This window comes from Salvelinus fontinalis, chromosome 4, assembly GCF_029448725.1.
Source record: "Salvelinus fontinalis isolate EN_2023a chromosome 4, ASM2944872v1, whole genome shotgun sequence".
Lineage (NCBI taxonomy): Eukaryota > Metazoa > Chordata > Actinopteri > Salmoniformes > Salmonidae > Salvelinus > Salvelinus fontinalis.
This window is the reverse complement of record NC_074668.1, coordinates 41,453,414-41,479,302: the sequence shown is the minus strand read 5'-3', so window position 1 is coordinate 41,479,302 and position 25,889 is coordinate 41,453,414. Positions and strand designations below refer to the sequence as shown.

Here is a 25,889-nt window from a genome sequence, read left to right as displayed (position 1 = left end):
TTATCCTTTCTTACTGGGCTTTTTTTTTTTTAAGATATCACCTACTATAGAACTGCATAAGTGTTACTGCTCTACACTTTCTGGAGGACTGAGTTTCGAAATCAGTGGAATTAGAGTATGATAGCTAAGGAGAAAGTGCTGGCGTTTGATGGGAAATATGCAGACGGAGTCGATAAGAGAACACACGGAAGGCTGTTGTATAAACACCTGTCTCTGGATTACATCTTCAAACTAAGGGCAACCATGGCATCCGTGACAGAGAAGGAGAAGCACCCATCCATGTATACGGGTAAGATAGTCTAGCTAGCTACATTTTCAGATATGACATGTTTCTAATTTTGTCAGAAAGTCGTTTTAATTTTAAGTTAGTGTACTGTTAGCTAGCTAGCTAACGTTACGTGTATGATCTGTGTAGTTATATTATTCATATCTCAGAGCTATTTGCATTGCTAATTACAGCCTAATGTTAGCTAGCTAACATTGAACCTGGTTGGTTAGCTACCTGCTGATTCATGCAAGGTAGTAACGTTATGAGTTGGGATTATGGTTTATTGTTTAGCTAGCTACATGTCTAACCAAAAGACTCTATGCAAGTAACCATTTCAATAGAATGTTAATGATGTCACTGCAACAACTGTCGATAGACGTAGCTGGTAAATTCACTCTGGCTAACTACTCCAATTTCAGAGCACTCTTTTCTGAGTGTGCCAGAGCGCAGAATAACTGACGAATTTACGAACGCTCAACACCCATTGTATATGGCCGGTGTCAGTAAACGTTGGCAAAAAAGTAGTTGCAGTCACAAACGCTCTGGATAACATGATAACAGCCTAACCAGCTCTGCTAGGGCGAGTAAAATAGTCAGAGTGAGGTGTTCTCTCATGTGTCTGGAAGTAGCTAGCAAGCTAGCCAACGTTAGCCAGTTAGCTTGGGTGCTTGACTGCTGTTGTTAGGTCAGAACGATCGGCTCAACCCTACTCCTCGGCCAGAGTGTCCAGTGTGCGCTCTGAATGCTCCGAGAGCGAAACGCTCTGAATTTACGAACAGACAATCTGACAACGCTCTGCGTTTACAAACGCCCAGAGCGCACTCTGAGCACACTCTGGCACACAAGATTAAATTTACAAACACGCCCGTAGTACAAACCAGCCTTTAGTCTTGAAACCTTTGGTTGTTTAGTACATGGCCTCACATGTGGATCCTTAAAGAGATGGGTGGGGCTAAGGCTTTAGAGGGTGTGAACAATGCTGAATGGGTGTAGACAAAGAAGAGCTCTAAAGTAGGTGTACCAAAACACTCAAGGGACATTTTCTCAAAAGTGAGGTTACAAGTTTATCAACATTCAAAGCAAAATTACTTTCCCATTTTTCCTCAACTGTAGTGTATGATATACGATTTTCTAGCTCTGAGTCTCTACTTTTATCCAATGTAAAAAAAAAAAAAAAAAACACTATTTCAAATTTTGCTACATAAGACCGAATCGAGGCGGTCGGTCACATATTCCCATCTCTTTGGTAGAACACCATGAGAAAAATGAATTAAGTATTCCTTCAAAAAGCCTTTAGCTATGTAGCCACCAGCACCCATCAAACACTATACCCACTCTGATGTGGAAGAGACAGGGATGCCCGGCTTGGTTCAGAAGGAAGGCAGAGAAGAAAGGATGAGATGGAGAGAAGGAGAGGGGGTCCCATAATGAGAGAGTTGTGATACACTGGGTCTCCAGAGCACTGCCACTCCTCCCTTTTCCTTCACCACTTCACACAGTACCAAATGCTGGGCTCACACACACACACAGAGATGACCCAAAGTTTCTGATTTAATAACATGCTGATAATAATAACTTTATTTGTAAAAACCAAAAGAGATTTTCATACATTGGGCTCAAAGCGCTAATTTAGACGATGCCTTGGAGCCATACGAGCAGCTGATCAGTGTTAGCTAGGGCCTTTACAGACACAGAGACTGGGTGGCTAGAGCCTTTACAGACACAGAGACAACAACAACGACGCCAGAGACACGGAGAGAGAAAGAAAGAGAGAGAAAGAGCGAGAGAGAGAAGAGAGCTAACAGAAAGCAGGCCTGCATTCCAGGCCAGACAGCATAAGACATAGCATCACAAGGATGAATGGTTCTAGTTCTGGTTCCAGTCAGACTCTACTGGATGATTCTAGTTCTGGTTCCAGGCAGACTCGACTGAATGGTTCTGGTTCCAGTCAGACTCTAATGGATGATTCTAGTTCTGGTTCCAGTCAGACTCTACTGGATGGTTCTAGTTCCAGTCAGACCCTACCGTGATGGTTCTAGTTCTGGTTCCAGTCAGACTCTACTGGATGGTTCTAGTTCTGGTTCCAGTCAGACCCTACCGTGATGGTTCTAGTTCTGGTTCCAGTCAGACTCTACTGGATGATTCTAGTTCTGGTTCCAGGCAGACTCTACTGAATGGTTCTGGTTCCAGTCAGACTCTACTGAATGGTTCTGGTTCCAGTCAGACTCTACTGAATGGTTCTGGTTCCAGTCAGACTCTAATGGATGATTCTAGTTCTGGTTCCAGTCAGACTCTACTGGATGGTTCTAGTTCTGGTTCCAGTCAGACCCTACCGTGATGGTTCTAGTTCTGGTTCCAGTCAGACTCTACTGGATGGTTCTAGTTCTGGTTCCAGTCAGACTCTACTGGATGGTTCTAGTTCTGGTTCCAGTCAGACCCTACCGTGATGGTTCTAGTTCTGGTTCCAGTCAGACTCTACTGGATGGTTCTAGTTCTGGTTCCAGTCAGACTCTACTGGATGGTTCTAGTCAACTGTGTGACTGTCACTCTCCATCTAACACAACCACTTTTCTGTCTCTAATGATTACAAAACTATTGAAGACATACAAGAGCTTTCCCTCACTCTCTTTCTCACATTATAAGTCATGAGTGGCTGAGGAAAAAGGCTGTGCACTATGTGAGAAAGTACTGTAAGGCAACAAATCATGCCTTCACCACACACACACACGCCTCTCACCCCACTTCCCCTCTTATAGGTCAAAAAACATCTGGCAAATTAAAAGTTTACTTTAAAAGCACTGTTTTAATTAGCGAGACATTTTATTAGATGAAAAATTAATCAAAAGAATACACACACACATTTAATCTGGCAAAATGTGAAGGTTCAGTATTGTTTATGGTAAGCCATCTGTGTGAACCCTGTGAAAGTTGAAAACCCTCGAATCCTTTCTTCTTCGTTCTCTCGCTCTTTCTCTGTCTCTAAAAACACACTGTACATTCAGGTTAAAAGAAGGAGTAACTAGAGCTGATATAAGTTCTGCCTTTCATCTATTCTAAGGGTGAAAATTCATGCTGAAGCCATTTAATTTGCTTTTCAAAACACGTTTTAGGGTTTGGGGAACAAAGGCTTGCACTAACCCAGAGACTCAATCAAGCACATTAATAAGCCATTTCTTATTTGGGAAGAAATGGACTACAGGCAAGAGAAGTTCTATTAAAAATACATTTGACCAAAAATCACTTCAATAGGCTTAGAAAGTCAAAGTTATGGAGCGATTTAAGTGCCAAAAGAAACTATTTGAATTCAGTATTTTTTTATTTGTATTTAGATATTGAATTTGAATTCATAAATTAACTTATATTTCATGATTTGAAACTGAATTGCATAAATTGAATTCTATTTCAATTTAATAGAAAATTGAATTTCAATATTTGATATACAGTACCAGTCAAAAGTTAAGACACAAACTCATTCCAGAGTTTTTCTTTATTTTTACTATTTTCTACATTGTAGAAAAATAGTGAAGACATCAAAACTATGAAATAACACATATGGAATCATGTAGTAACCAAAAAAAGGTGTTTTTATATTTGAGATTCTTCAAAGTAGCCACCCTTTGCCTTGATGACAGTTTTGCACACTCTTGGCATTCTCTCAACCAGCTTCATGAGGTAGTCACCTGGAATGTATTTTATATAAAATGTAAAAAACTTGATTATCCGAAACACCTCCTCAATCCTCCAAACCACTTGCTCGCTCTCTGACTGTCTGCAGTGAGGATGCAGGCTATGTGACAGGAGTCTCTGTCAGTGGAATTTGTGACGTGTTCCCAGCACACACTCAGCTAGCGGCCCTTGCTAAGGTCCTCCTTGTGTCCAGTGTTTCCGCTGAATTCTAACCCAAGAAATTCTCCCACATTGGCATTGATCACCTAGAGGCTGTAATGACAATTTTAAAATGGGGGCACCAGAGTCCCAAAATTTTGACTTTGCTAGGGCTCGCACCATTTTTGACCAGGGTGCAGAAAGGAGAAAATAGACAGCAGAGGGAAAGAAATTAGGAAGTAAGATAGGCTAAGTGAACAAATTTGATGTTGACAATGATATGTGGCCATTTTCACGCCAGTGTGTTTGCTAAAGTTCGAACCAGACCTCAATTATTTGTTACATGTGGTTACAATGAAGAACGTGTGTTGCGAGCATGTAATTTTTCCAACCCACCTATAGCGTCCGTATTTCATCAACACTGTCGAAGAGGCTACAAGCATATTACGGCCATCATATCATTCAGATGAATGATTATTACGTGTGATTATAATGACATAGGGGAAAGAAAACTACGTTTTCACATAGCACCCATCTTGAACTGACCAGTAGGAGATCAGGAAGTTAATGTAAAGGACGACACGCTGCTTGGTTCAGGGTTCATACACATTTTGACAGATGGAATTTCATGACCAACAGTTGGCGGTGTCTCGACACTGGGAGACTGCTCTCTGATCCCATGTTCCATCCCCTGTCGTTGAGCAAGACACAACCTCCCAAAGAAGAATACCTGTTAGGCAACGGTGTAAAACACATGTGGTCCACCCTCAATCTGGAGAGATACTGGGTATGCAGGCTTTTTGATCAAGCCCTGCTCAAACACATCAGAGTCAGTTTATCAAGGTTTGATGAGCAGCTCATGTCTAAAATGTGGTTTGTTATAGGGGGGTTGGAATAAAAGCCTGCACACCCAGTAGCTCTCCTGGAGGATGGTTGACCACCCTTGATGTAAAACATTACAACATTACAACCAAATAAGTTTTATGTCTTTTTGAAATAATTCACTCATTCAATATATTAAAGATAAATGGCTATGGTAGGCTACAAATCTTTTTATTCAGCTGAAGCAAGCCCACAAATTGTTTTCAATCATATTCATCACAGATAGACAATGAGACAAATATTTCACCGGATGTATAATTGTGAAGCATCCGTTTGGCGTTTCCACTTATTTACATTACATTTTAGTCATTTAGCAGAGACTCTTATCCAGAGCGACTTACGTGAGTGCATGCATTTTCATACAATTTTTTTATCGTACTTGTCCCCCGTGGGAATCGAACCCCCAACCCTGGCATTGCAAGCACCATGCTTTACCAACTGAGCCACACGGGACATAATATGGTAGTGAGAGGAAGTCAAGTGGTCGGCAGTTGTTGAAGATGGATGTTGGCAGACATTCTGCAAATTCTCTCATCGATGAAAACATTTGATCTCAATAGTTTTCTGTTCCCAAAACTAGAATCGGTTAAGAACAGAGTGGACTAAGATTTGTAGACGTTTCCAAAAACGTTGTTGTTTAGGAGTGCAAAGGCGAATTGAGTTATTGCACACGCGCACTTCACAGAGTAGGTGTTCCCTAATGGAATATGCAAATTAATTCTAGAACGTGCCAATAGGATCTCGCTAGCTCGTGCTTGGCTCGGCCCACCTCCTTGCTTGTTCTGCCCACTATGACTCATTCGTTCCCATTGGATACAACAGGCTGTCGTCTATCTTCGGTTAGTTATACACATTTTTTGTATTTATCTTAGAAGTGTTTAGCTTGCAGGCTGACTAGCATTGAGTTACAGTGCCTTCAGAAAATATTCATACCCCTTGACTTATTACACATTTTGTTGTTACAGCCTGAATTCAAAATGGATTACATTGATATTTTCTCTGACCCATCTAGACACAATACCCCATTTTTAATCCTGAACTTATTTAGGCTTGCCATAACAAAGGGTTTGAATACTTATTGACTCAAGACATTTCAGCTGTTCATTTTTTTATGAATTAGTAAAAAGAAATGTTAAACAAACCAAATCCCAACAAATACAATGAGGAAGTGAATCGTTCTTTTTGTCAACAATAATCATTTAAATGAATCATATGAATTGTTTAAAAAAGTAAATCAACTTTGTTCGGCCTTATTCACGAGTGTCGGTGGAAAGTTGTTTGGGACATGATGAAAACATGAATACATGCTAATAATAGCTAAACAGTTAACTAGAGGGTACCTAGTTGGTTTGTTCTCTATCAAATTTTATAGGCTAGGCCTACCTGCTGCAATGTCCGACTGTCTCTCTCTCTCTCCTTGAGCAACAGCCCACTCGTCTAGCACACATGCAGGTAATGCGTGCAAACACAGGCGTGGTAAAGTGTCATTCCAATCCTCGCTGATATGTTGATTTTTAGTTGATTGATAAAATATTTTTAAAAATGTTCCTAAATAAATGACATTAACAGTAATTTCCATTACTTTTCAGATTTTATAATTTTCCTAAACTTTTCCAAGCCTGGAAAACACCATTTTAAATTCCCATTACATTTTCAGGATTTTCATGACTGTACGAACCCTGTTGCTTAGTGAATACCGCTTCCCCCTGATTCAGCTCATACTGAGACTCGAACTCAGGACCTCTGCCACTTCAGGCTAAGGAGTGCATTACCACAGATCCCCATCTGCTACATTCACCCGCCAAACTCACTCCACAGTAACCCCAGTGGTTGAGCTGAGACAACTGTAGATCCCAGTCCAGTTTGCTCAGCGATTACCAAAGTACATCATATTTTCTGGTCTGTTGTGTGTAATCAGGAGCAACCTGTTGACCTTGGCCATCTGACAGAAAAGAAGTTTATGGAAGACAACAACTGCTAATTGCAGTGGACCTGTAAACAGACCATTTGAAAATAACAGGGCCTACAATTTTGCATTTACTTCTTCTCGAACATATACTGCACTGCCCGAATTCTGTCTACTTACAGTGGTAGACAGTAGTATCTAATAGACCCAATTACATGAGAGATGTGCATGGTCATTTGTTGTAGGCTATGGTTACTTCTGGAATATGAAACCCATCATGGCTGAAAAAGTTGAAGAACGTAATTCTGCAGTGGTTATGTAAAGAAGGATTATGTGTTTAAATGCAAGATTGTCTACTCGAGAAATCTGAAATTACAGTATTCAGACATAAGGCACAGAAGTAACCTACAACCGTCTGTACCACCATTAATGACCTGTGCTCTGGATTGGATGGCGTAGAGCAAAATACTTGAAATAGCTTATCTATTTACTAATGTGAAGTGGGTCCAATTAAATGAGAGATGAGATGAATGGTATCCTTGTTGTAGGCCTATACTTCCTCGTGAGTATGAAAGCATCACAGAAAAGGTCAGGAATTTATTATGCAATGATCATGGAAATGGAATAAATAATAGCCTAGGAAATAGATGCCTATTTCTAATTATTTTAAAACGCAAAGATAAAAATAGATTTTCGCTCTTCTCACTAATTGCATTTTGTTATTAACCTGTTTATTGTTATGATTAAGCCTGTCCGTTATATCCCCTGGACTATTGCACAATTATATGGGCAAGTGTCACTAAGAAGGACATAGGTAAATTAATTGGCCCAGAACAGAGCACGGCTGGCCTTTAAATGTACTCTGAGGATTAATATCAATAACAAGCATGTCAATCTCTCCTGGCTCAAAGTAGAGGAGAGATTGATCATCACTACTTGTCTTTGTCAGAGATATTGATGTGTTGAAAGCCCCGAACTGGCTGTTCAAACAGCTCAGGCTAGGGTTGAATATTTTCCAATTGTTTCATTCCTAGAATAAATCCCTTTTCTTCCGGGTAACCCGGAATTTCCCTCCAAAACCCGAAGTGTCATTCAAAAGCATTAAAAAGCATATAAATAGGCCTGTGTATGGATTTGATTAGAGCTTTGATGGGAAATTCAAGCCTGATGCTATATGAGCTTGATGAGCCATACATTAAATACATATTATGAGCCCTACATTAAAGACATTTAATTAGCTCAAGCCCATAAAATGTCAAATGACTGCTGTTATCCAATTGGCTACATACACTATATATACAAAAGTATGTGGACATCCTTTCAAATTAGTGGCTTCGGCTATATCAGCCACACCCGTTGCTGACAGAATTATAAAATCAACAACACAGCCACGCAATCTCAATAGACAAACATTGGCAGTAGAATGGCCTTACTTTCAACATGCCACCGTCATAAGATGCCACCTTTCCAACAAGTCAGTTCGTAAAATGTCTGCCCTGCTAGAGATGCCCCGGTCAACTGTAAGTGCTGTTATTGTGAAGTGAAAACGTCTAGAAGCAACAACGGCTCAGCCGCGAAGTGGTAGGCCACACAAGCTCACAGAACGAGTGCTGAAGTGTGTAGCACGTAAAAGTTGTCGGTCCTCGGTTGCAACACTCACTACCGAGTTCCAAACTGCCTCTGGAAGCACAATAACTGTTTGTCGGTAGCTTCATGAAATGGGTTTCAGTGGCCGAGCAGCCGCACACAGGCCTAAGATCACCATGCGCAATCCCAAGCGTCGGCTGGAGCAGGGTGTAAAACTCTGGAGCAGGGTGTAAAACTCTGGAGCAGTTGAAACATGTTCTCTGGAGTGATGAATCACGTGTCACCATCTGGCAGTCCAACGGACGAATCTGGGTTTGGCAGATGCCAGGAGAACGCTACCTGCCCGAATGCATGCCAGTTGTAAAGTTTGGTGGAGGAATAATGATCTGGGGCTGTTTTTCATGATTCAGGCCAGGCCCCTTAGTTCCAGTGAAGGGATATCTTAACCCAACAGCATACAATGGCATTCTAGATGGTTCTGTGCTTCCAACTTTGTGGCAAAAGTTTGGGGAAGGCTCATGCCTTTTTCAGCATGACAATGCCCCCGTGCACAAAGCGAGGTTCATACAGAAATGTTTTGTGGAGATCGGTGTGGAAGAACTTGACTGGCCTGCACAGAGCCTTGACCTCAACCCCATCAAACACCTTTGGGATGAATTGGAACGCCGACAGCGAGCCTGGCCTAATCAGCCAACATCAGTGCCCAACTTCACTAATGCTCGTGGCTGAATGGAAGCAAGTCCCCGCAGCAATGTTCCAACATCTCCATTTTAATGCCCATGATTTTGGAATGAGATGTTCGACGAGCAGGTGTCCACATACATTTGGTCATGTAGCGTATATGATACAGGCTACTGCACATTACACACAACAGAAAAACATAAACACCCATAGATGTAGCTAGGTATCTTCTCTCTTGGGTAAATACATTCAACTAGCTCCAGTAGAATAGTAGTGTGAACTGTATTACTGTACTGTATTATATGGACTGGAATTAAGCACATTGTTCAAACCATGATAAAACAGAGAGAACATCGGACTCTTGTGCAGCACACGCTACAAAGTTACAAGTATAGGCTAGCGAATTTTATTTACATTTTCAAATATAATAGGAACTACTTGTATAATTAGTAGCCTGACGCATATATACAGTGCATTCAGAAAGTATTCAGACCCCTTCACTTTTCCACATTTTGTAACATTACTACCTTATTCTAAAATATAGAGATTTTTAAATTCCCTCATCAATCTACACACAATACCCCATAATGACAAAGCAAAAACAGTTTAGACATTTTGCAAATGTATATTAAATAAAAAAAATATACACTGCTCCAAAAAATAAAGGGAACACTTAAACAACACAATGTAACTCCAAGTCAATCACACTTTTGTGAAATCAAACTGTCCACTTAGGAAGAAACACTGATTGACAATAAATTTCACATGCTGTTGTGCAAATGGAATAGACAAAAGGTGGAAATTATAGGCAATTAGCAAGACACCCCCAAAAAAGGAGTGATTCTGCAGGTGGTGACCACAGACCACTTCTCAGTTCCTATGCTTCCTGGCTGATGTTTTGGTCACTTTTGAATGCTGGCGGTGCTCTCACTCTAGTGGTAGCATGAGACGGAGTCTACAACCCACACAAGTGGCTCAGGTAGTGCAGTTCATCCAGGATGGCACATCAATGCGAGCTGTGGCAAAAAGGTTTGCTGTGTCTGTCAGCGTAGTGTCCAGAGCATGGAGGCACTACCAGGAGACAGGCCAGTACATCAGGAGACGTGGAGGAGGCCGTAGGAGGGCAACAACCCAGCAGCAGGACCGCTACCTCCGCCTTTGTGCAAGGAGGTGCACTGCCAGCGCCCTGCAAAATGACCTCCAGCAGGCCACAAATGTGCATTTTGAATGCTGTTGTTGAAGTCGGAAGTTTACATACACTTAGGTTGGAGTCATTAAAACTTGTTTTTCAAATACTCCACAAATTTCTTGTTAACAAACTATAGTTTTGGCAAGTCGGTTAGGACATCTACTTCGTGCATGACACAAGTAATTTTTCCAACAATTGTTTAAAGACAGATTATTTCACTTATAATTCACTGTATCACAATTCCAGGGGGTCAGAAGTTTACATACACTAAGTTGACTGTGCCTTAAACAGCTTGGAAAATTACAGAAAATGATGTCAAGGCTTTAGAAGCCTCTGATAGGCTAATTGACATCATTTGAGTCGATTGGAGGTGTACCTGTGGATGTATTTCAAGGCCTACCTTCAAACTCAGTGCCTCTTTGCTTGACATCAAGGGAAAATCCCCAAAAATCAGCCAAGGAAAGAAAAATTGTAGACCTAGACCTGGTTCATCCTTGGGAGCAATTTCTAAATGCCTGAAGGTACCACGTTCATCTGTACAAACAATAGTACGCAAATATATACACCATGGGACCACGCAGCAGTCATGTCGCTCAGGACGGAGAAGCGTTGTCTCCTAGAGATGAACGTACTTTGTTGCGGAAAGTGCAAATCAATCCCAGAACAATAGCAAAGGACCTTGTGAAGATGCTGGAGGAAACAGGTACAAAAGTATCTATAGCCACAGTAAAACGAGTCCTATATCGACACAACCTGAAAGGCCGTTCAGCAAGGAAGGAGCCACTGCTCCAAAACCGCCTTAAAAAAGCCAGACTACGGTTTGCAACTGCACATGGGGACAAAGATTGTACTTTTTGAAGAAATGTACTCTGGTCTGATGAAACTGTTTGGCCTTAATGACCATCGTTATGTTTGTAGGAAAAAGGGGGACGCTTGCAAGCCAAAGAACACCATCCCAACCATGAAGCACGGAGGTGGCAGCATCATGTTGTGGGGGTGTTTTGCTGCAGGAGAGACTGGTGCACTTCACAAAATAGATTGCATCATGAGGATGAAAAATTATGTGGATATATTGAATCAACATCTCAAGACATCAAATCAGGAAGTTAAAGCATGGTCGCAATTGGTCTTCCAAATGGACAATGACCCCAAGCATACTTCCAAAGTTATGGCAAAATGGCTTAAGGACAACAAAGTCAAGGTATTGGAGTAGCCATCACAAAGCCCTGACCTCAATCCTATAGAAAATTTGGGGGCAGAACTGAAAAAGCGTGTGCGAGCAAGGAGGCCTACAAACCTGACTCAGTTACACCAGCTGTCAGGAGGAATGGGCCACAAGTCACTCAACTTATTGTGGTAAGCTTGTGGAAGGCTACCCGAAACATTTGACCCAAGTTAAACAATTTAAAGGCATTGCTACCAAATACTAATTGAGTGTATGTAAACTTCTGACCTACTGGGAATGTGATGAAATAAATAAAAGCTGAAATAAATCATTCTCTCTGCTATTATTCTGACATTTCACATTCTTAAAATAAAGAGGTGATCCTAACTGACCTAAGACAGGGCATTTTTACTGGGATTAAATGTCAGGAATTGTGAAAAACTGAGTTTAATTGTATTTGGCTAAAGTGTATGTAAACTTCCGACTTCAACTGTAGATATCACATCTACATAAGTATTCAGACCCTTTACTCAGTGCTTTGTTGAAGCACCTTTGGCAGCGATTACAGCCTCATGTCTTCTTGGGTATGACGCTACAAGCTTGGCACACCTATATATGGGGAGTTTCTCCCATTCTTCTTTGCAGATGTTCGAGCGGGTTCACGTCTGGGCTATGGCTGGGCCCCTCAAGGACATTCAGAGACTTTCTCGAACCCCCCTGCGTTGTCTTGGCTGTGTGCTTAGGGTTGTCGTCCTGTTGGAAGGTGAACCTTCATCCCAGTCTGAGGTCCTGAGCGCTCAGGCCACAGAGTTCAATCTTGTTTTCATCAGACCAGAGAATCTTGTTTCTCATCGTCTGAGAGAGTTCTTTAGGTGCCTTTTGGCAAACTCCAAGCAGGCTGGAGTGGCTTCCGTCTGGCAACTCTACCACGAAGACCTGATTGGTGGAGTGCTGCAGAGATGGTTGTCCATCTGGAAGGTTCTCCCATCTCCACAGTGGAACTCTGGAGCTCTGTCAGAGTGACCATTGGGTTCTTGGTCACCTCTCCGACCAAGGTCTTTCTCCCCCGATTGCTCAGTTTGGCCGGGCGGTCAGCCCTAGGAAGAGTCTCGGTGGTTCCAAACGACTTCCATTTAAGAATGATGGAGACCACTGTTCTTGGGGACCTTCAATGCTGCAAAAATTGTTTGGTACCCTTCCCCAGATCTGTGCCAACACAATCCTCGGAGCTCTACGGACAATTCATTTGACATCAAGGCTTGGTTTTTGCTCTGAAATGCACTGTCAACTGTGGGACCTTATATAGACAGGTGTGTGCCTTTCCAAATCATGTCCAATCAATGAATCTACCACAGGTGGACTCCAATCATGTTGTAGAAACATCTCAAGGATGATCAATGGAAACAGGATGCACCTGAGCTCACATTCGAGTCTCATAGCAAAGGGTCTGTATACTTATGTAAATGTTTTTTTATTTTTATAAATGTTCAAACATTTAAAAAAAAATGTTTTTGCTTTGTCATTATGGGGTATTGTGTGTAGATTGATGCCAGCAGCATACCACCCTGCATACCACTGCTGGCTTGCTTCTGAAGCTAAGCAGGGTTGGTCCTGGTCAGTCCCTGGATGGGAGACCAGATGCTGCTGGAAGTGGTGTTGGAGGGCCAGTAGGAGGCACTCTTTCCTCTGGTCTAAAAAATATCCCAATGCCCCAGGGCAGTGATTGGGGACACTGTCCTGTATAGGGTGCCGTCTTTCGGATGGGACGTTAAACGGGTGTCCTGACTCTCTGAGGTCATTAAAGATCCCATGGCACTTATCGTAAGAGTAGGGGTGTTAACCCCGGTGTCCTGGCTAAATTCCCAATCTGGCCTTCAAACCATCATGGTCACCTAATAATCCCCAGTTTACAATTGGCTCATTCATCCCCCTCCTCTCCCCTGTAACTATTCCCCAGGTCGTTGCTGCAAATGAGAACGTGTTCTCAGTCAACTTACCTGGTAAAATAACGATAAAATAAATAAATAAATTGATGAGGGAAAACATTTTTTCATCCATTTTAGAATAAGTAACAAAATGTGGAAAAAGTGAAGGGGCCTGAATACTTTTCGAATGCACTGTACATTTCCCATTTCACATTTCCCCTAATGTTTTTAGCCTACCTCTTTTCTCTCTCTCGATTGTTACTTAATTTCCTCCTTGCTTTCAACAGTTAAATGAAATAAGTTCAGTTGTCCTTATCGTCACCATTCTAATCACATCGTTGAATGATAAAGGACTAGAATTAGATGCAGAAGGCTTTAACTTCTCTTCACGAAGATTGAATGGTTATGGGTCTGAATAAATAACTGCTACCAGCCTACCGCCATCGCGCGTTCACTCTTCTTTCAAACTACCTGTGAGTTCTATTGGCTGCTGTATTTAACATTCAGCAAACAAGAGCTTGTGTCCCTCTTCAAATAATCTATTGGTATAAGAAAATGCACAACAAAAAATATCCAGCAAGCTATTCTAGTCTTGCTTTTCCAGCATGGGACTCCAAGAGCTCAGTAAAGTTTTTTTAAGGAGACAAAGGCTATAAATTAGAAGCTTATTATACATAACCCATCATTAATTAGCTAAATATAAGGCTAATACTGCATTGACTATTACCTGAAAGAGGTAGGCTAGGACATCTATCGGGCTAAATACAGTATCAATCTAGAACAGGATGATCTATTTTGGATGCAATTTGAATGGAATTGGTGGAGGGAGAAAGACTTCGAGAGAGTGCTCATGCGTGCACTGATTTAAAGAAACAATATTTGAGTGATAGGCTGTTTTAAAACTCTGCAGCTGCAATAAAATATGTTTAAAAATCTTTAAAATGACAAAATAAGGTGGCCCTAAGGTGACCCCCGAAAGCCAGATGGAGATGGGTAAATTAGACACACACATTCGGTCTTTATATTACTGTAGTACAGCCTATGCTACGAAAATAAGTTACCATGATGAGATGGTTGGTCTACATGCATTGTGAACTGTGCTCCATACTGAGATGGGCAGTCTGTCCCCACCCTGAGCGTTGATGTCTCATCATGCAGAGGCTGTAGAGAAGCCAGATTTAGACATCTCATTTCATTTAACAGTTCCATTTCACGCCATGCTGTTCAATTAATTAATCATAATTTACCGGTTTCTCGCAGTTATTTATCCTGGGAAAAGGTTGTGGTTTTGGGTGGTAAATCTCGGTAACCGGGTTCCTGCCATTCAACCCTAGCTCAGACACCCATACATACCCCACAAGACATGCCACCAGAGCAGACTCTTGGAAACACACAGCATTACATTGAGCCATGACTACATGGAACTCACTTCCACATCAAGTAACTCAAGCGAGCGGTGAAATCAGATCAAAAAAACAACACCTCACTGTGTGTATTACAAATAAATTGTATATTGTAAATGTGTAATAGAGTAATAATTGTACTATCTTGTATGATGCATTGTTGTGGTTTTGATAAAGGCTGTTGTTTTGTTGTGATGTAATTGTTTTAATCCTGTTTGGACCGCAGGAAGAGTAGCTGCTGCTGCCTTGGCTATTGAGGATCCTAATAAATACTAAATACCGCTTCCTCCTGATTCAGCTCATATGGAGACTCGAACTCGGGACCTCTGCCTCGATAACACTGTTGGAGTTAGAAACATAAGCATTTCGCTACACCCTCAATAACATCTGCAAAATATGTGTGCACGACCAATTACATTTGATATTTATCACAATGAAACTGATACATTTAAATTGAATTTTAAAATCGAATGCAATATTCATTCAATTTAGTTTCAAATCATGAAATACAAATGACATTTATGAATTCAATGAATCAATTTGTGCATAAAAATTCAAAGATACTGATTTCAAATACAGTTTCTGTTGGCACTGAAATCACTCCATACAAAAGACTCTTTGGTTTAAGAGAATTTACTATAGCTGTTAAAGTATACAGTACCAGTCAAAAGTTTAGAGACACCTACTCATTCAAGGTTTTTTTTTTTTTTTTTTACTATTTTCTACATTGTAGAATATTGGTGAAGACATCAAAAATACAAAATAACACATATGGAATCATGTAGTAAACAAAAAATTGTAAACATATCAAAATATATTTTATATTTGAGAATCTTCAAAGTAGCCACCCTTTGGCTTGATGACAGCTTTACACAATCTTGGCATTCTCTCAACCAGCTTCATGTGTAGACACCTGGAATACATTTCAATTAAGAGGTGTGCCTTGTTAAAACTGAATTTGTGGAATTTCTTTCCTTCTTAATGCATTTGAGCAAATCGGTTGTGTTGTAGGTTCATTAGTTACCAGCGTCAGAAATTGCAACCCAAATAAATGTTTCACGGAGTTCAAATAACAGACACATGTCAACATCAACTGTTCAGAGACTTTCGAATTGCTTCAAAGAAACCACTACTTAACCACTACTTAAGGACACCAATAAGAAGAAGAGACTTTCTTGGGTCAAGAAACACGAGCAATGGTCATTAGACCGGTGGAAATCTGTTCTTTGGTCTGATGAGTCTATATTTGAGATTTTTGGTTCCAACCGCCATGTCTTTGTGAGACACAGATTAGGTGAATAGATGATCTCCACATGTGTAGTTCCTACCGTGAGAAATGGAGGAGGTGGTGTGATGGTGCTTTGCTGGTGAGACTCGGTGATTTATTTAGAATTCAAGGCACACTTAACCAGCATGGCTACCACAGCATTCTGCAGCGATACTCCATCCCATCTGGATTGCGCTTAGTGGGACTGTCATTTGTTTTTCAACAGGACAAAGACTCAGAGAGAGTGATGGAGTGCTGCATCAGATGACCTGGCCTCCACAATCACCCGACTTCAACCCAATTGAGATGGTTTGGGATGAGTTGGACGGCAGAGTGAAGGAAAAGCAGCCATAAAGTGCTCAGCATATGTGGGAACTCCTTTAAGATTGTTGGCAAAACATTCCAGGTGAAGCTGGTTGAGAGAATGCCAAAAGTGTGCAAAGCTGTCATCAAGGAAAAGGGTGGCTACTTTGAAGAATCTCAAATATATTTTGATTTGTTTAACAATTGTTTGGTTACTACATGTTATTTCATAGTTTTGATGTCTTCACTATTATTCTACAATGTAGAAAATAGTACAAATAAAGAAAAACCCTTGAATGAGTAGAGTAGGTGTGTCCAAACTTTTGACTGGTACTGTATGTCTCACTGTAAGCTATGGAAACATAGACAAGGACAGGTGTAAGTGCTAAATGTTTTTTGTTTATTTGTGCATACAAAAAGTGGTTGATGAAGGGATAGATTGATTGATATTGATAAATTATATTACCCGTATCCACTGGTTGGCCTTCCTCTCGACAGCGTTGTGAGGTTTCTCTGAATATAGACTCCACAGACTCTGGAGCAGGCGCGAGCGGCTCTCAGCTGAACACAGGACACACAACAAAACAACACAACGCATTAGGCAAGGCATCCATCCATCCACCGAACCATAGCCTATTGACAGTCCACTCACCATCCGCAGTGACATAGGGGTTCCAGCAGAGGCGGCCGAGGAACTGGCCTACGAAGGGAATAGTCCTCATGGTCTCTGTGGTGGAGCTCTGGAAACACACAAAGCACAGACACTAACATACACTCCACAACAACATGACTGGGCCAAACCAAGTTTGTCCCAAATGCCACCCTATTCCCTATGTAGCGCACTATTTTTGACCAGGACCCATCTGTTCAAAAGTAGTGCATGGGATTAGGGTGCCATCTGGGACAATACCCTATAACTGACTGACTGTACGTACTGTAGCATACACGACCATGTACTGTAGCATACACTACCGTTGAAAAGTTCGGGGTCACTTAGAAATGTCCTTGTATTTGAAAGAAAAGCACATTTTTTGTCCATTAAAATAACATCAAATTGATCAGAAAAACAGTGTAGACATTGTTAATAATGTAATAATAATACTAATAATAATACTACAGTGTGTGTACCGTAGCATACACCACTACAGTGTGTACCGTAGCATACACCACTACAGTGTGTACCGTAGCATACACCACTACAGTGTGTACCGTAGCATACACCACTACAGTGTGTACCGTAGCATACACCACTACAGTGTGTACCGTAGCATACACCACTACAGTGTGTACCGTAGCATACACTACTACAGTGTGTACCGTAGCATACACTACTACAGTGTGTACCGTAGCATACACAACAACAGTGTGTACCGTAGCATACACTACTACAGTGTGTACTGTAGCATACACTACTACAGTGTGTACTGTAGCATACAGTACCATGACAGGGTTTCCCAAACAGATTGCCAGGACCCACTTGTGCAATCTTAAGTAACTAAAGAAAAAAAAAAAAAAAACGTTCATAAGTTTAGTACAAGTTTGTTTTTCACATTTCATCCATAAACATTTCCTGGGTTTAATTTTCCCCCAGAGCGAGAACACATCATGTGTTGAGAAGTGTGAGAGATACACAAAACAGATGGGTGTGACGGGCCAGGTAGTTTGGGGTGTTGGGGCTCAGCTTTGCCCGCTTACAAACTGTACGTGAGTGTGTGAGTGTGTGTGCTTTTTTAAGCGAGCATCTGTTTCTGTGTGGAAGACTCTTCAGCTCACAGCAACAAGGGGCCATTTAAAAAAATTCTCTCCGGCCAATTAAAAACGGAGAGCTTGTAGCAGAACACTGTAGGGAATGGCAGCCAGTCGTCGCTAGCTTAGTACTGACCAATGACACAACGGGTCTGTTCAGAAGGGTGTGACGCTACGGAATGTTCAGAAATCACTGATCTCTACCTGATTTGATAAGAGAAAGCAAGGTTACCAACCTACGATTACACAAGGTAGAGAGGAAGGAAGGAAGTATGTATTTCTCCAGTCTTGAACAGAGTCCCTGATGTCATTCATTGGAACCCGGGGCGTTAACGATGTAGCATCTCTCTTAAAAATGTAGACCTTGCATCTTGTGTGTGTGTGACACAACCAGGGCGGTACTGTTGTCGCGTGGTACTGTTGTCGCGTTTCTTTTCGATGGCCTCTCTATGCATCACTTCAACATGTACTCGCCCTGCCAATGTACTGTACACTGGAACACACTCAAAGCGTCAGACTCTTTTCAATCCTGTACATAACACATGGTCTCAGTTTAATATGACACGCCTGTGTGTGTGTGTGTGTGTGTGTGTGTGTGTGTGTGTGTGTGTGTGTGTGTGTGTGTGTGTGTGTGTGTGTGTGTGTGTGTGTGTGTGTGCGCCCCTTGTATGACGCAACCCAGAAGGAATATTTATTTACAATAAGATATTTATTACAGTTTGAGGCTATTGAAACATACCATACAGGCCTCAAAGAAAGAAAGAACGAGCCATCGCAACAGAAAATAATTATCACCAACTACCAGAGCCAAATCAGCATCAAGTTAGTGACTGGGCACACTAGTACCGTCCCTCATAAAAAGCCGAGCTTTAGACATGCTGTATCTACTGTGCATACCCAGACATCTAGGACAGAAGAGGCTGATTACGTGGTGATCACAGGGAGTTTATGGGACCCTTTGTCTGTCCAACGATGTCATCAGGGCAAAGATATGACAAAGCAACGTCAATCCACTGATATATAGTGCACTACTATGGGCCCTGGTTGAAAGTAGTGCACTACTGTATACAGGGAAAAGGGTGCCATTTGAGACGCAACCCTTGCCTCCCTTGGGCAGTACTGGAGACATGAATTCCCATGGAAGGTGTCAGTGGTATAGGTAAGTATCTAAAACTGCATACTCCACGTATGCACACAATGTCACGCACACACAGACACCAACTCACACTCACCTCGTTCGCACATGCATGCACACACGCACACACAGACTTGTGATGCTGACTCTTAAGTGAGTGTGTATGAGTGTATCCAGCAGGCCCCCACCAGCCAGAAGGAAAACCAAACACACACACAGCTCCTAGGGTCCTAACCCAAAGCAAATTAGGAAATGGATATTAATTGGAATATTTTTTCATCCTCGAGGCGAAAGCCACAATAAAGTCTTCTAGTCATCAAAGAAGGCAACACTGGTGCCGAGAAGTATTTTGCTTAACCACTCTTTTATGAGCCCTCTGCCGGGAAAGGATTTCACTCCAATTAAGCGATCCTTCCCTCTCTCCTTCACACTCATTCACTCTCTCCCTCCCTCCCTCCCTTTCACATTGCAGATGCTCTCACCCAGGGGCTGACATAAAGTGGGGTTGAAATGATTGACCCCTTGATAAAGATGAGCAAAAATGACTGTAGAAAACAAATAATTCAAATACTGAGCTCTATTGTATGCAAAAATATATATATATATTTTATAATAATACAATTGTTCAGGAAAAAAAAAAGGGTCAACATTATTAACAACTGTTTTCAATACCTCATCTTCCGAGGATAAAGGCACCGAGCCTTTTTCTAAAATGTTTTATGAGATTGGAGAGCACATTGGGAGGGATCTTCGACCATTCCTCCATACAGAATCCTTCCAGATCTTTGATATCCTTTGTCTGTGCTTTTGGACTGCCCTCTTCGATTCAAACCATAGGTTTTCAATGGGTTTCAACTACAGAGATTGATGTTGATTTTGTGGCCAATTAATAATTCCTTTGTGGATTTTAATGTGTGCAAGATCCACTTGCGACCAAATTCCAGCCTCCTGGCAGAGGCAACCAGCTTTTGGGCTAAAATGTCCTGGTACTGGCTAAATATCATGACACCCTATACAAAGGCCACAGGACTAGTGGAAGCAAAATAGCCCCACATCAAAGATCCACCACCATATTTCACAGTAGCTATGGATTTCTTTTCTGCTTATGCATTCTCATTTTGACACCAAACCCACCACTGGTGTGCGTGGACAAAGAGCCCTATTTTCATGTCATATGACCAAAGCAGAGAAAGAAAATATATATATATAGATAGATAGAGAGCGAGAGAGAGAGCGAGAGAGAGAGCGAGAGAGAGAGCGAGAGAGAGAGAGAGAGAGAGAGAGAGAGAGAGAGAGAGCGAGAGAGAGAGAAAAGAGAGAAAATAGAAAGAGTGAAAAAAGAGAGAAAAAGAGCGAGATGGTTGGTTGGAAGGTACAGCACCTCTAACACTGGATCCTCACAGTCGCTCCCCCCTCTCCAAAATCTGGTACACTTGATGCAGGGATACATTAGGTTAGCATTGGCAGTCCCCTGACAACTATTAGCTGGCTAACTCAACATTGCAGCACTGCCAACTAGTCACACAGACCAGCCAGTGTTAGAGAGGGAGACCTCAGGTGTGTGTGGAGGGTGGGGGGGGGTGAGCCTGACAATGTTTACAGTAGCATAGTGCTTCAACCGAGCTCTTAATGGATCAGCCTAATTGATGAACTGCACTAATTAACTGGATGAGCCTGGGTGTTCTGTCAGTGAGTCTGTTCTTACACACTCACAGTCCACAACTCTTCCAAACCTTTCAGAGTTGGTGCTGACTTAGGATCAGCTTAGCCTTTTAGATCACAATGAATGAGATTAAGTGGACAGGGGACGGGCACCTGATCCTAGATCAGCACTCTTATTTTGAGAAGCTTAAAACATACAGCCCCTGATCCGGTCCAGAAACTACCCGTTCCTCTTCTCCTACCCATTCAATGGTTAGCAGATCTACAGGAACCTCTAGATGTACAGTAGCTTAGCAATATGATCCACCTATCTGATACATTCAAATATGCTAGCAGACAGGAGAAGGGGCCAGAAAAATGGGTGTTGGGTTATTTGGGATGGGGCAGGGCACTGTCCACTTACCCGTGTGTGTATGTGTGTAAGGAGGAGCTGGAGGAAGGCCCTGAGAGGGCCCAGGTGGAGGCAGGTGTCTCTCTGGGTGTCTGGGCTCTCAGTCTGGCCCCACTCCACTGCCTTTCCTAACCAGAAGGCTACCTCCTGGGGCGTTAGGCCAGCCATGGATCCCGTCTGGGCCTGGGACATGGTGCTATTGGGGCTGGGGCAGCCTGTTGCAGAGCAGGGTCTATGGAAGACAAACAAACAGACAAATATGATACACGGCTCAGGGAACACTATTCCTTCTCCTAGCAGGACAAGGGATCCAAAGTAGGGTTACAAAATTCCCACATTTTCAGGTTTTTCAGAAATGCCAGATGGCGGATTCCCGTACTTCCTACCGATTCCAGGAGTATTCTATCTGGGATTTCTGGAAAAGCTGGGGATTTTGGGAAAGTTACCAGAATAGTGCAACCCTTCTCCAGAGGCATGGAGGGCTGAAGTAGAACAATAACATGTTTTGTGGGTGTTGCAAAGTGACAGTAGCAGTAGAAATCACAACAACGCTCTTCAAACATATGGCCCATCTGGGACAAAGTGAATTTGTCCTCACCCTGTATTCCATTAGAGCAGCCAGAAGAAACAGACATACACACAACACCAGGGTAGTGGTTTAAAGAACTCAGGCCTCAACTCGCCAACCTCATCAAGGATGTAGAGAACAAGGCCCTTTTTTAAAGTAGCCCAACTCTTTTTATTTAACTAGGCAAGTCAGTTAAGAACAAATTCTTATTTACAATGACGGCCTAGGAACAGAAGGGTTAACTGCCTTGCTCAAGGGCAGAACATCCTATTTTTACCCTGTCGGCTCGGGGATTCGATCCACCAACCTTTCGGGCACTGGCCCAGCGCTCTAACCACTAGGCTACGTGTCGCCCCTGACTCTTAGGGCTGGTTTCACAGAAACAGATTAAATCTAGAAGTGAATTAAAAGCATGCTGTATGGAGAATCTCAGAACACATGCTTGTATCACAGATGTAGGCCCATGTACTGTAAATGGCAAATACAGTTGAACTTACAGCAAGGAGGGAAGTGCTGGGCCGTCTTAGACCGAAACTCTCTCCATCTCTTCCTTGTCTCTCATCGAACCCTACTGAGAAATAAACCACACATTCTTCACCTTTTATGATGATGAGGATAAACTGGTGGAGGGTCGTGACGGTGTGTGTGTGTGTGTGTATGTGTGTTAGGTGTTTATGTGCTTGTGTGTAGCCTGAGAACAGAGTGTGTGTGTCCGGAGCTGGCAGGCGTGTGTTATTGTTGTTTTTAGCTATAATGACAGGTCTGAGGGACACCACGGGTTGTGTTTTACGACCACCTCGTTACACACCACTTGTTTAATGTCTTGCCATCATCTCTGCTGGAAAGCCCCTATGGCTCAGCGATGTGAATATATAATTACTTGTTTAAAAGAAGAAAAAAAGTACAACCAAATTAAGAACAAACGCCTCTTGTTGACCTGTGATGGGAGCACAGCTTTCAATGCACAAGAGGTTGAGTATAGTAGCATGCTGCATACCAAACTGGCTCACACACACACACACGCTTCGTCCAAAATGCATTTTGAGTGTGAAATAAGATGCGACTGAGTCAATATTGTTGTAAAATACTTTTTCTAAGATATGTTTGTGGACTTTGGGTAAAGGAAAGTTTACCGTTCCAATTCTTAAATTGTTGACGTTATTTCAAAATAATAAAAGATCAGTTCTCCAATAGGCTATACTGAGTCTTCCCCCATATAGACAGCCTAGCATCCATCAGGTTTCATCAGGAGTTAGCCTAGACTAGGTTGATCATCTATAGTTTCTTTCTTATAGTTTCCTACCTTCGAATTATAACTGAGGGGGCGGCAGGTAGCCTAGCGGTTAAAAGCGTTGGGCCAGTAACCAAAAGGTTGCTGGTTCAAATCCTGAGCTGGCAAGGTGGAAGGTGGAACAATCTGCCATTGAGCAAGGCAGTTAACCCCCAACAACTGCTCCCCGGGTGCCGTGGACGTCGAGTAAGGCAGCCCCCCTGCACCTCTCTGATTCAGAGGGGTTGGGTTAAATGCAGGAGACAAATTCAGTTGAATGCATTCAGTTGTGCAACTGATTAGGTATCCCCTTTTCCTGATAATAAGCATTAGCTAATCTTGGACACCTAGAACAAAAATCTTGCGAATTTGCAACAGGCTTTTTTCTGTATTTTTTAAGTTCTATATCTTAAACTTGATCAAAACATTTTGGGACAGTATGGACTAATGTGGACTAATGAAAAAAAAATGTAGTGGTATTTTTCTTTAAATGTTTTTATAATTCCAATTCAATTCCTACTCAAAAAGCCCACACGGTCTAATTTCAATTCAATAACTTGAAGATTTATAACATTTGAATTGAATTAAATGTAAATTCTCCACTTCTTGAGTGAATTCAAGAATTAAAATGTTGAATTAAATTGGAATAGACCCCAACCCTGTTTCCTGACAAAATTTGAAAATAATTTCTATAACGTTTTTTCAAAAAACGTAAACAATAAAAAAATATATATAATTGCTGCAAAACCACCCATTTGTGTTATGCAATGTGCATCTGTTCACGAGAGATTAGTATTAGCAAAAATATGACAGGAACCATAGGCTAGAACATTAACTAAAGGGGCCTAAAATGCACAAAAGAAATATAGCTAATTATTTTCATATTTAAACATAAATGCATCACGTGTTATTGTACAAAATGAGACCCCCCCTTAGCAGTTGTTAATGAGACATTGTCTTCTTCTCTGGTCTGGTCACTCAGTAGTTTTTAGAAGAGAAGCAGACATTGGAGCCCACGCTGTTCTTCTGCGCTCTATTACTGTTGGTGACATCACAGTAGCTGCCTCTGCCAAACCAGATCTACTACGCTTTTTACATCTCCCACACACTCCAAATGCATTGGAATAAAACTTTTCAGGCTCCACATGATATAAAATACATCACTTTTCCACTTTTAATGGCAACTGAATATAAATGATGTACTGTATGTTAGGAACATTTTCAATAGAGACTTTCTATAAAATTGCTTTATTAAAAGGTAACTAGAGAAGTAACTATCAAAAACCAGAGCCAGGTATATGTACTCTGGCTAAAACAAATATTATGACTTTAACATGGAATCATGTAAGCCCCTAAATTCCACACGAGCATACTGTTTTAACTGTGCTGTAACTGTTTGTAACTGTACTCAGTGGTGGAAAAAGTACCCAATTGTCATACTTGAGTAAAAGTAAAGACACCTTAATAGAAAATGACTCAAGTAAAAGCCACCCAGCAAAATACTACTTGAGTAAAAGTCTAAAAGCATTTGGTTTTAAATATACTTAAGTATAACAAGTAAATGTAATTGCTAAAATATACTTAAGAATCAAAAGTACAAGTATAAATCATTTCAAATTCCTTATATTAAGCAAAGCAGACAGCCACATTTTCTAGTTTTTATTTATTTACAGATAGCGAGGGGCACACTCCAACACTCAGACAATTTACAAACGAAACATGTGTTTAGTGAGTCCAACAGATCAGAGGCAGTAGGGATGACCAGGGATGTTCTCTTGATAAGTGTGTTAATTAGACAATTTTCCTGTCCTGCTAAGCATTCAAAATGTAATGAGAACTTTTGGTGTCAGGGAAAATGTATGTAGTAAAAAGTACATCATTTTGTTTAGGAATGTAGTGAAGTAAAAGTGGTCAAAAATATATAAACAGTAAAGTACAGACACCCCAAAAAACGACTTTAGTAGTACATTAAAGTATTTTTACTTAAGTACTTTACTCCACTGACTGTACTTCAATTGGAATGCAATACTTATGAGCCACCTCTAGATGTCAGTATTTCATGCTCTCGGGTTGAGACGTAAATATACACTCTCTCGTTTGATAACACACTCAAAAAGTCCTCCTGCCGTTGACACACAAACCACACTCAACCAGAAAGGACTCAACCTACATGAGTGATGTAGGTAAGAAATAAATGATGCCGGAATCAAAATAGTAACCTTATCACCACGTTTTACAACTAGCTTGCTTTGGCTAACGCGCGGTCACAAGCAAAGGCATAGCTAGCATAGCAGTCAAAGTTGTTTCAAATGTAGCAACATACTATCCTAAAATAAGCCGTCATAAAATGTGTATGTAGCTAATACACCATCAGCGACATTAAATTACCAACCTGTATGTTGTGTTCAAATTCACTATCAGAAAACGTTCTCCTTTGTAAAGTGACAACAGTGAACTTCCCTCTGCTGCGAAGCCGGATATGTCCGAATCCCATTGGCTGAGGTCCCACCGCGCCTTCTCAAACGTGGGCGTTCGCTCGCGCCTCAGTTGGCTCTTTGTACGGATCTAGAATCAGTTGACCCTGCCCAAATCTATACCATTAGATGTTGAAATACAAAACCAACTTTGGGTCAGTATTTAGGGGCAAATTGTTGTGATTGACCAGTGCTCCATTTATTGGCGTTAGAACAGATAAAGAAAGTAAAGTCATTTTGGT

At 41.5% G+C, this 25,889-nt stretch overlaps 1 protein-coding gene across 5 annotated transcripts in view; it reads right to left on the bottom strand.

The window, feature by feature from the left end:
• fancc (FA complementation group C) overlaps window positions 1–25,677 on the bottom strand; it is a 51,275-nt gene extending 25,598 nt beyond the window's left edge. For 2 of the 5 annotated variants that reach the window (XM_055920195.1, XM_055920194.1), the window contains exons 1-5: window positions 25,566–25,677; window positions 22,401–22,474; window positions 21,348–21,567; window positions 17,054–17,141; window positions 16,868–16,962 (exon numbers count right to left, since the gene is read on the bottom strand). In XM_055920195.1, the coding sequence (XP_055776170.1) occupies window positions 16,868–16,962; window positions 17,054–17,141; window positions 21,348–21,527 (363 nt within the window). In that variant the 5' untranslated portion in view covers window positions 21,528–21,567; window positions 22,401–22,474; window positions 25,566–25,677. The remainder of the gene's footprint in view (window positions 1–16,867; window positions 16,963–17,053; window positions 17,142–21,347; window positions 21,568–22,400; window positions 22,475–25,565) is intronic. The other 3 variants (XM_055920191.1, XM_055920192.1, XM_055920193.1) reach the window with 3 other exon arrangements.
• Between the last annotated feature and the right edge of the window lie 212 nt (window positions 25,678–25,889).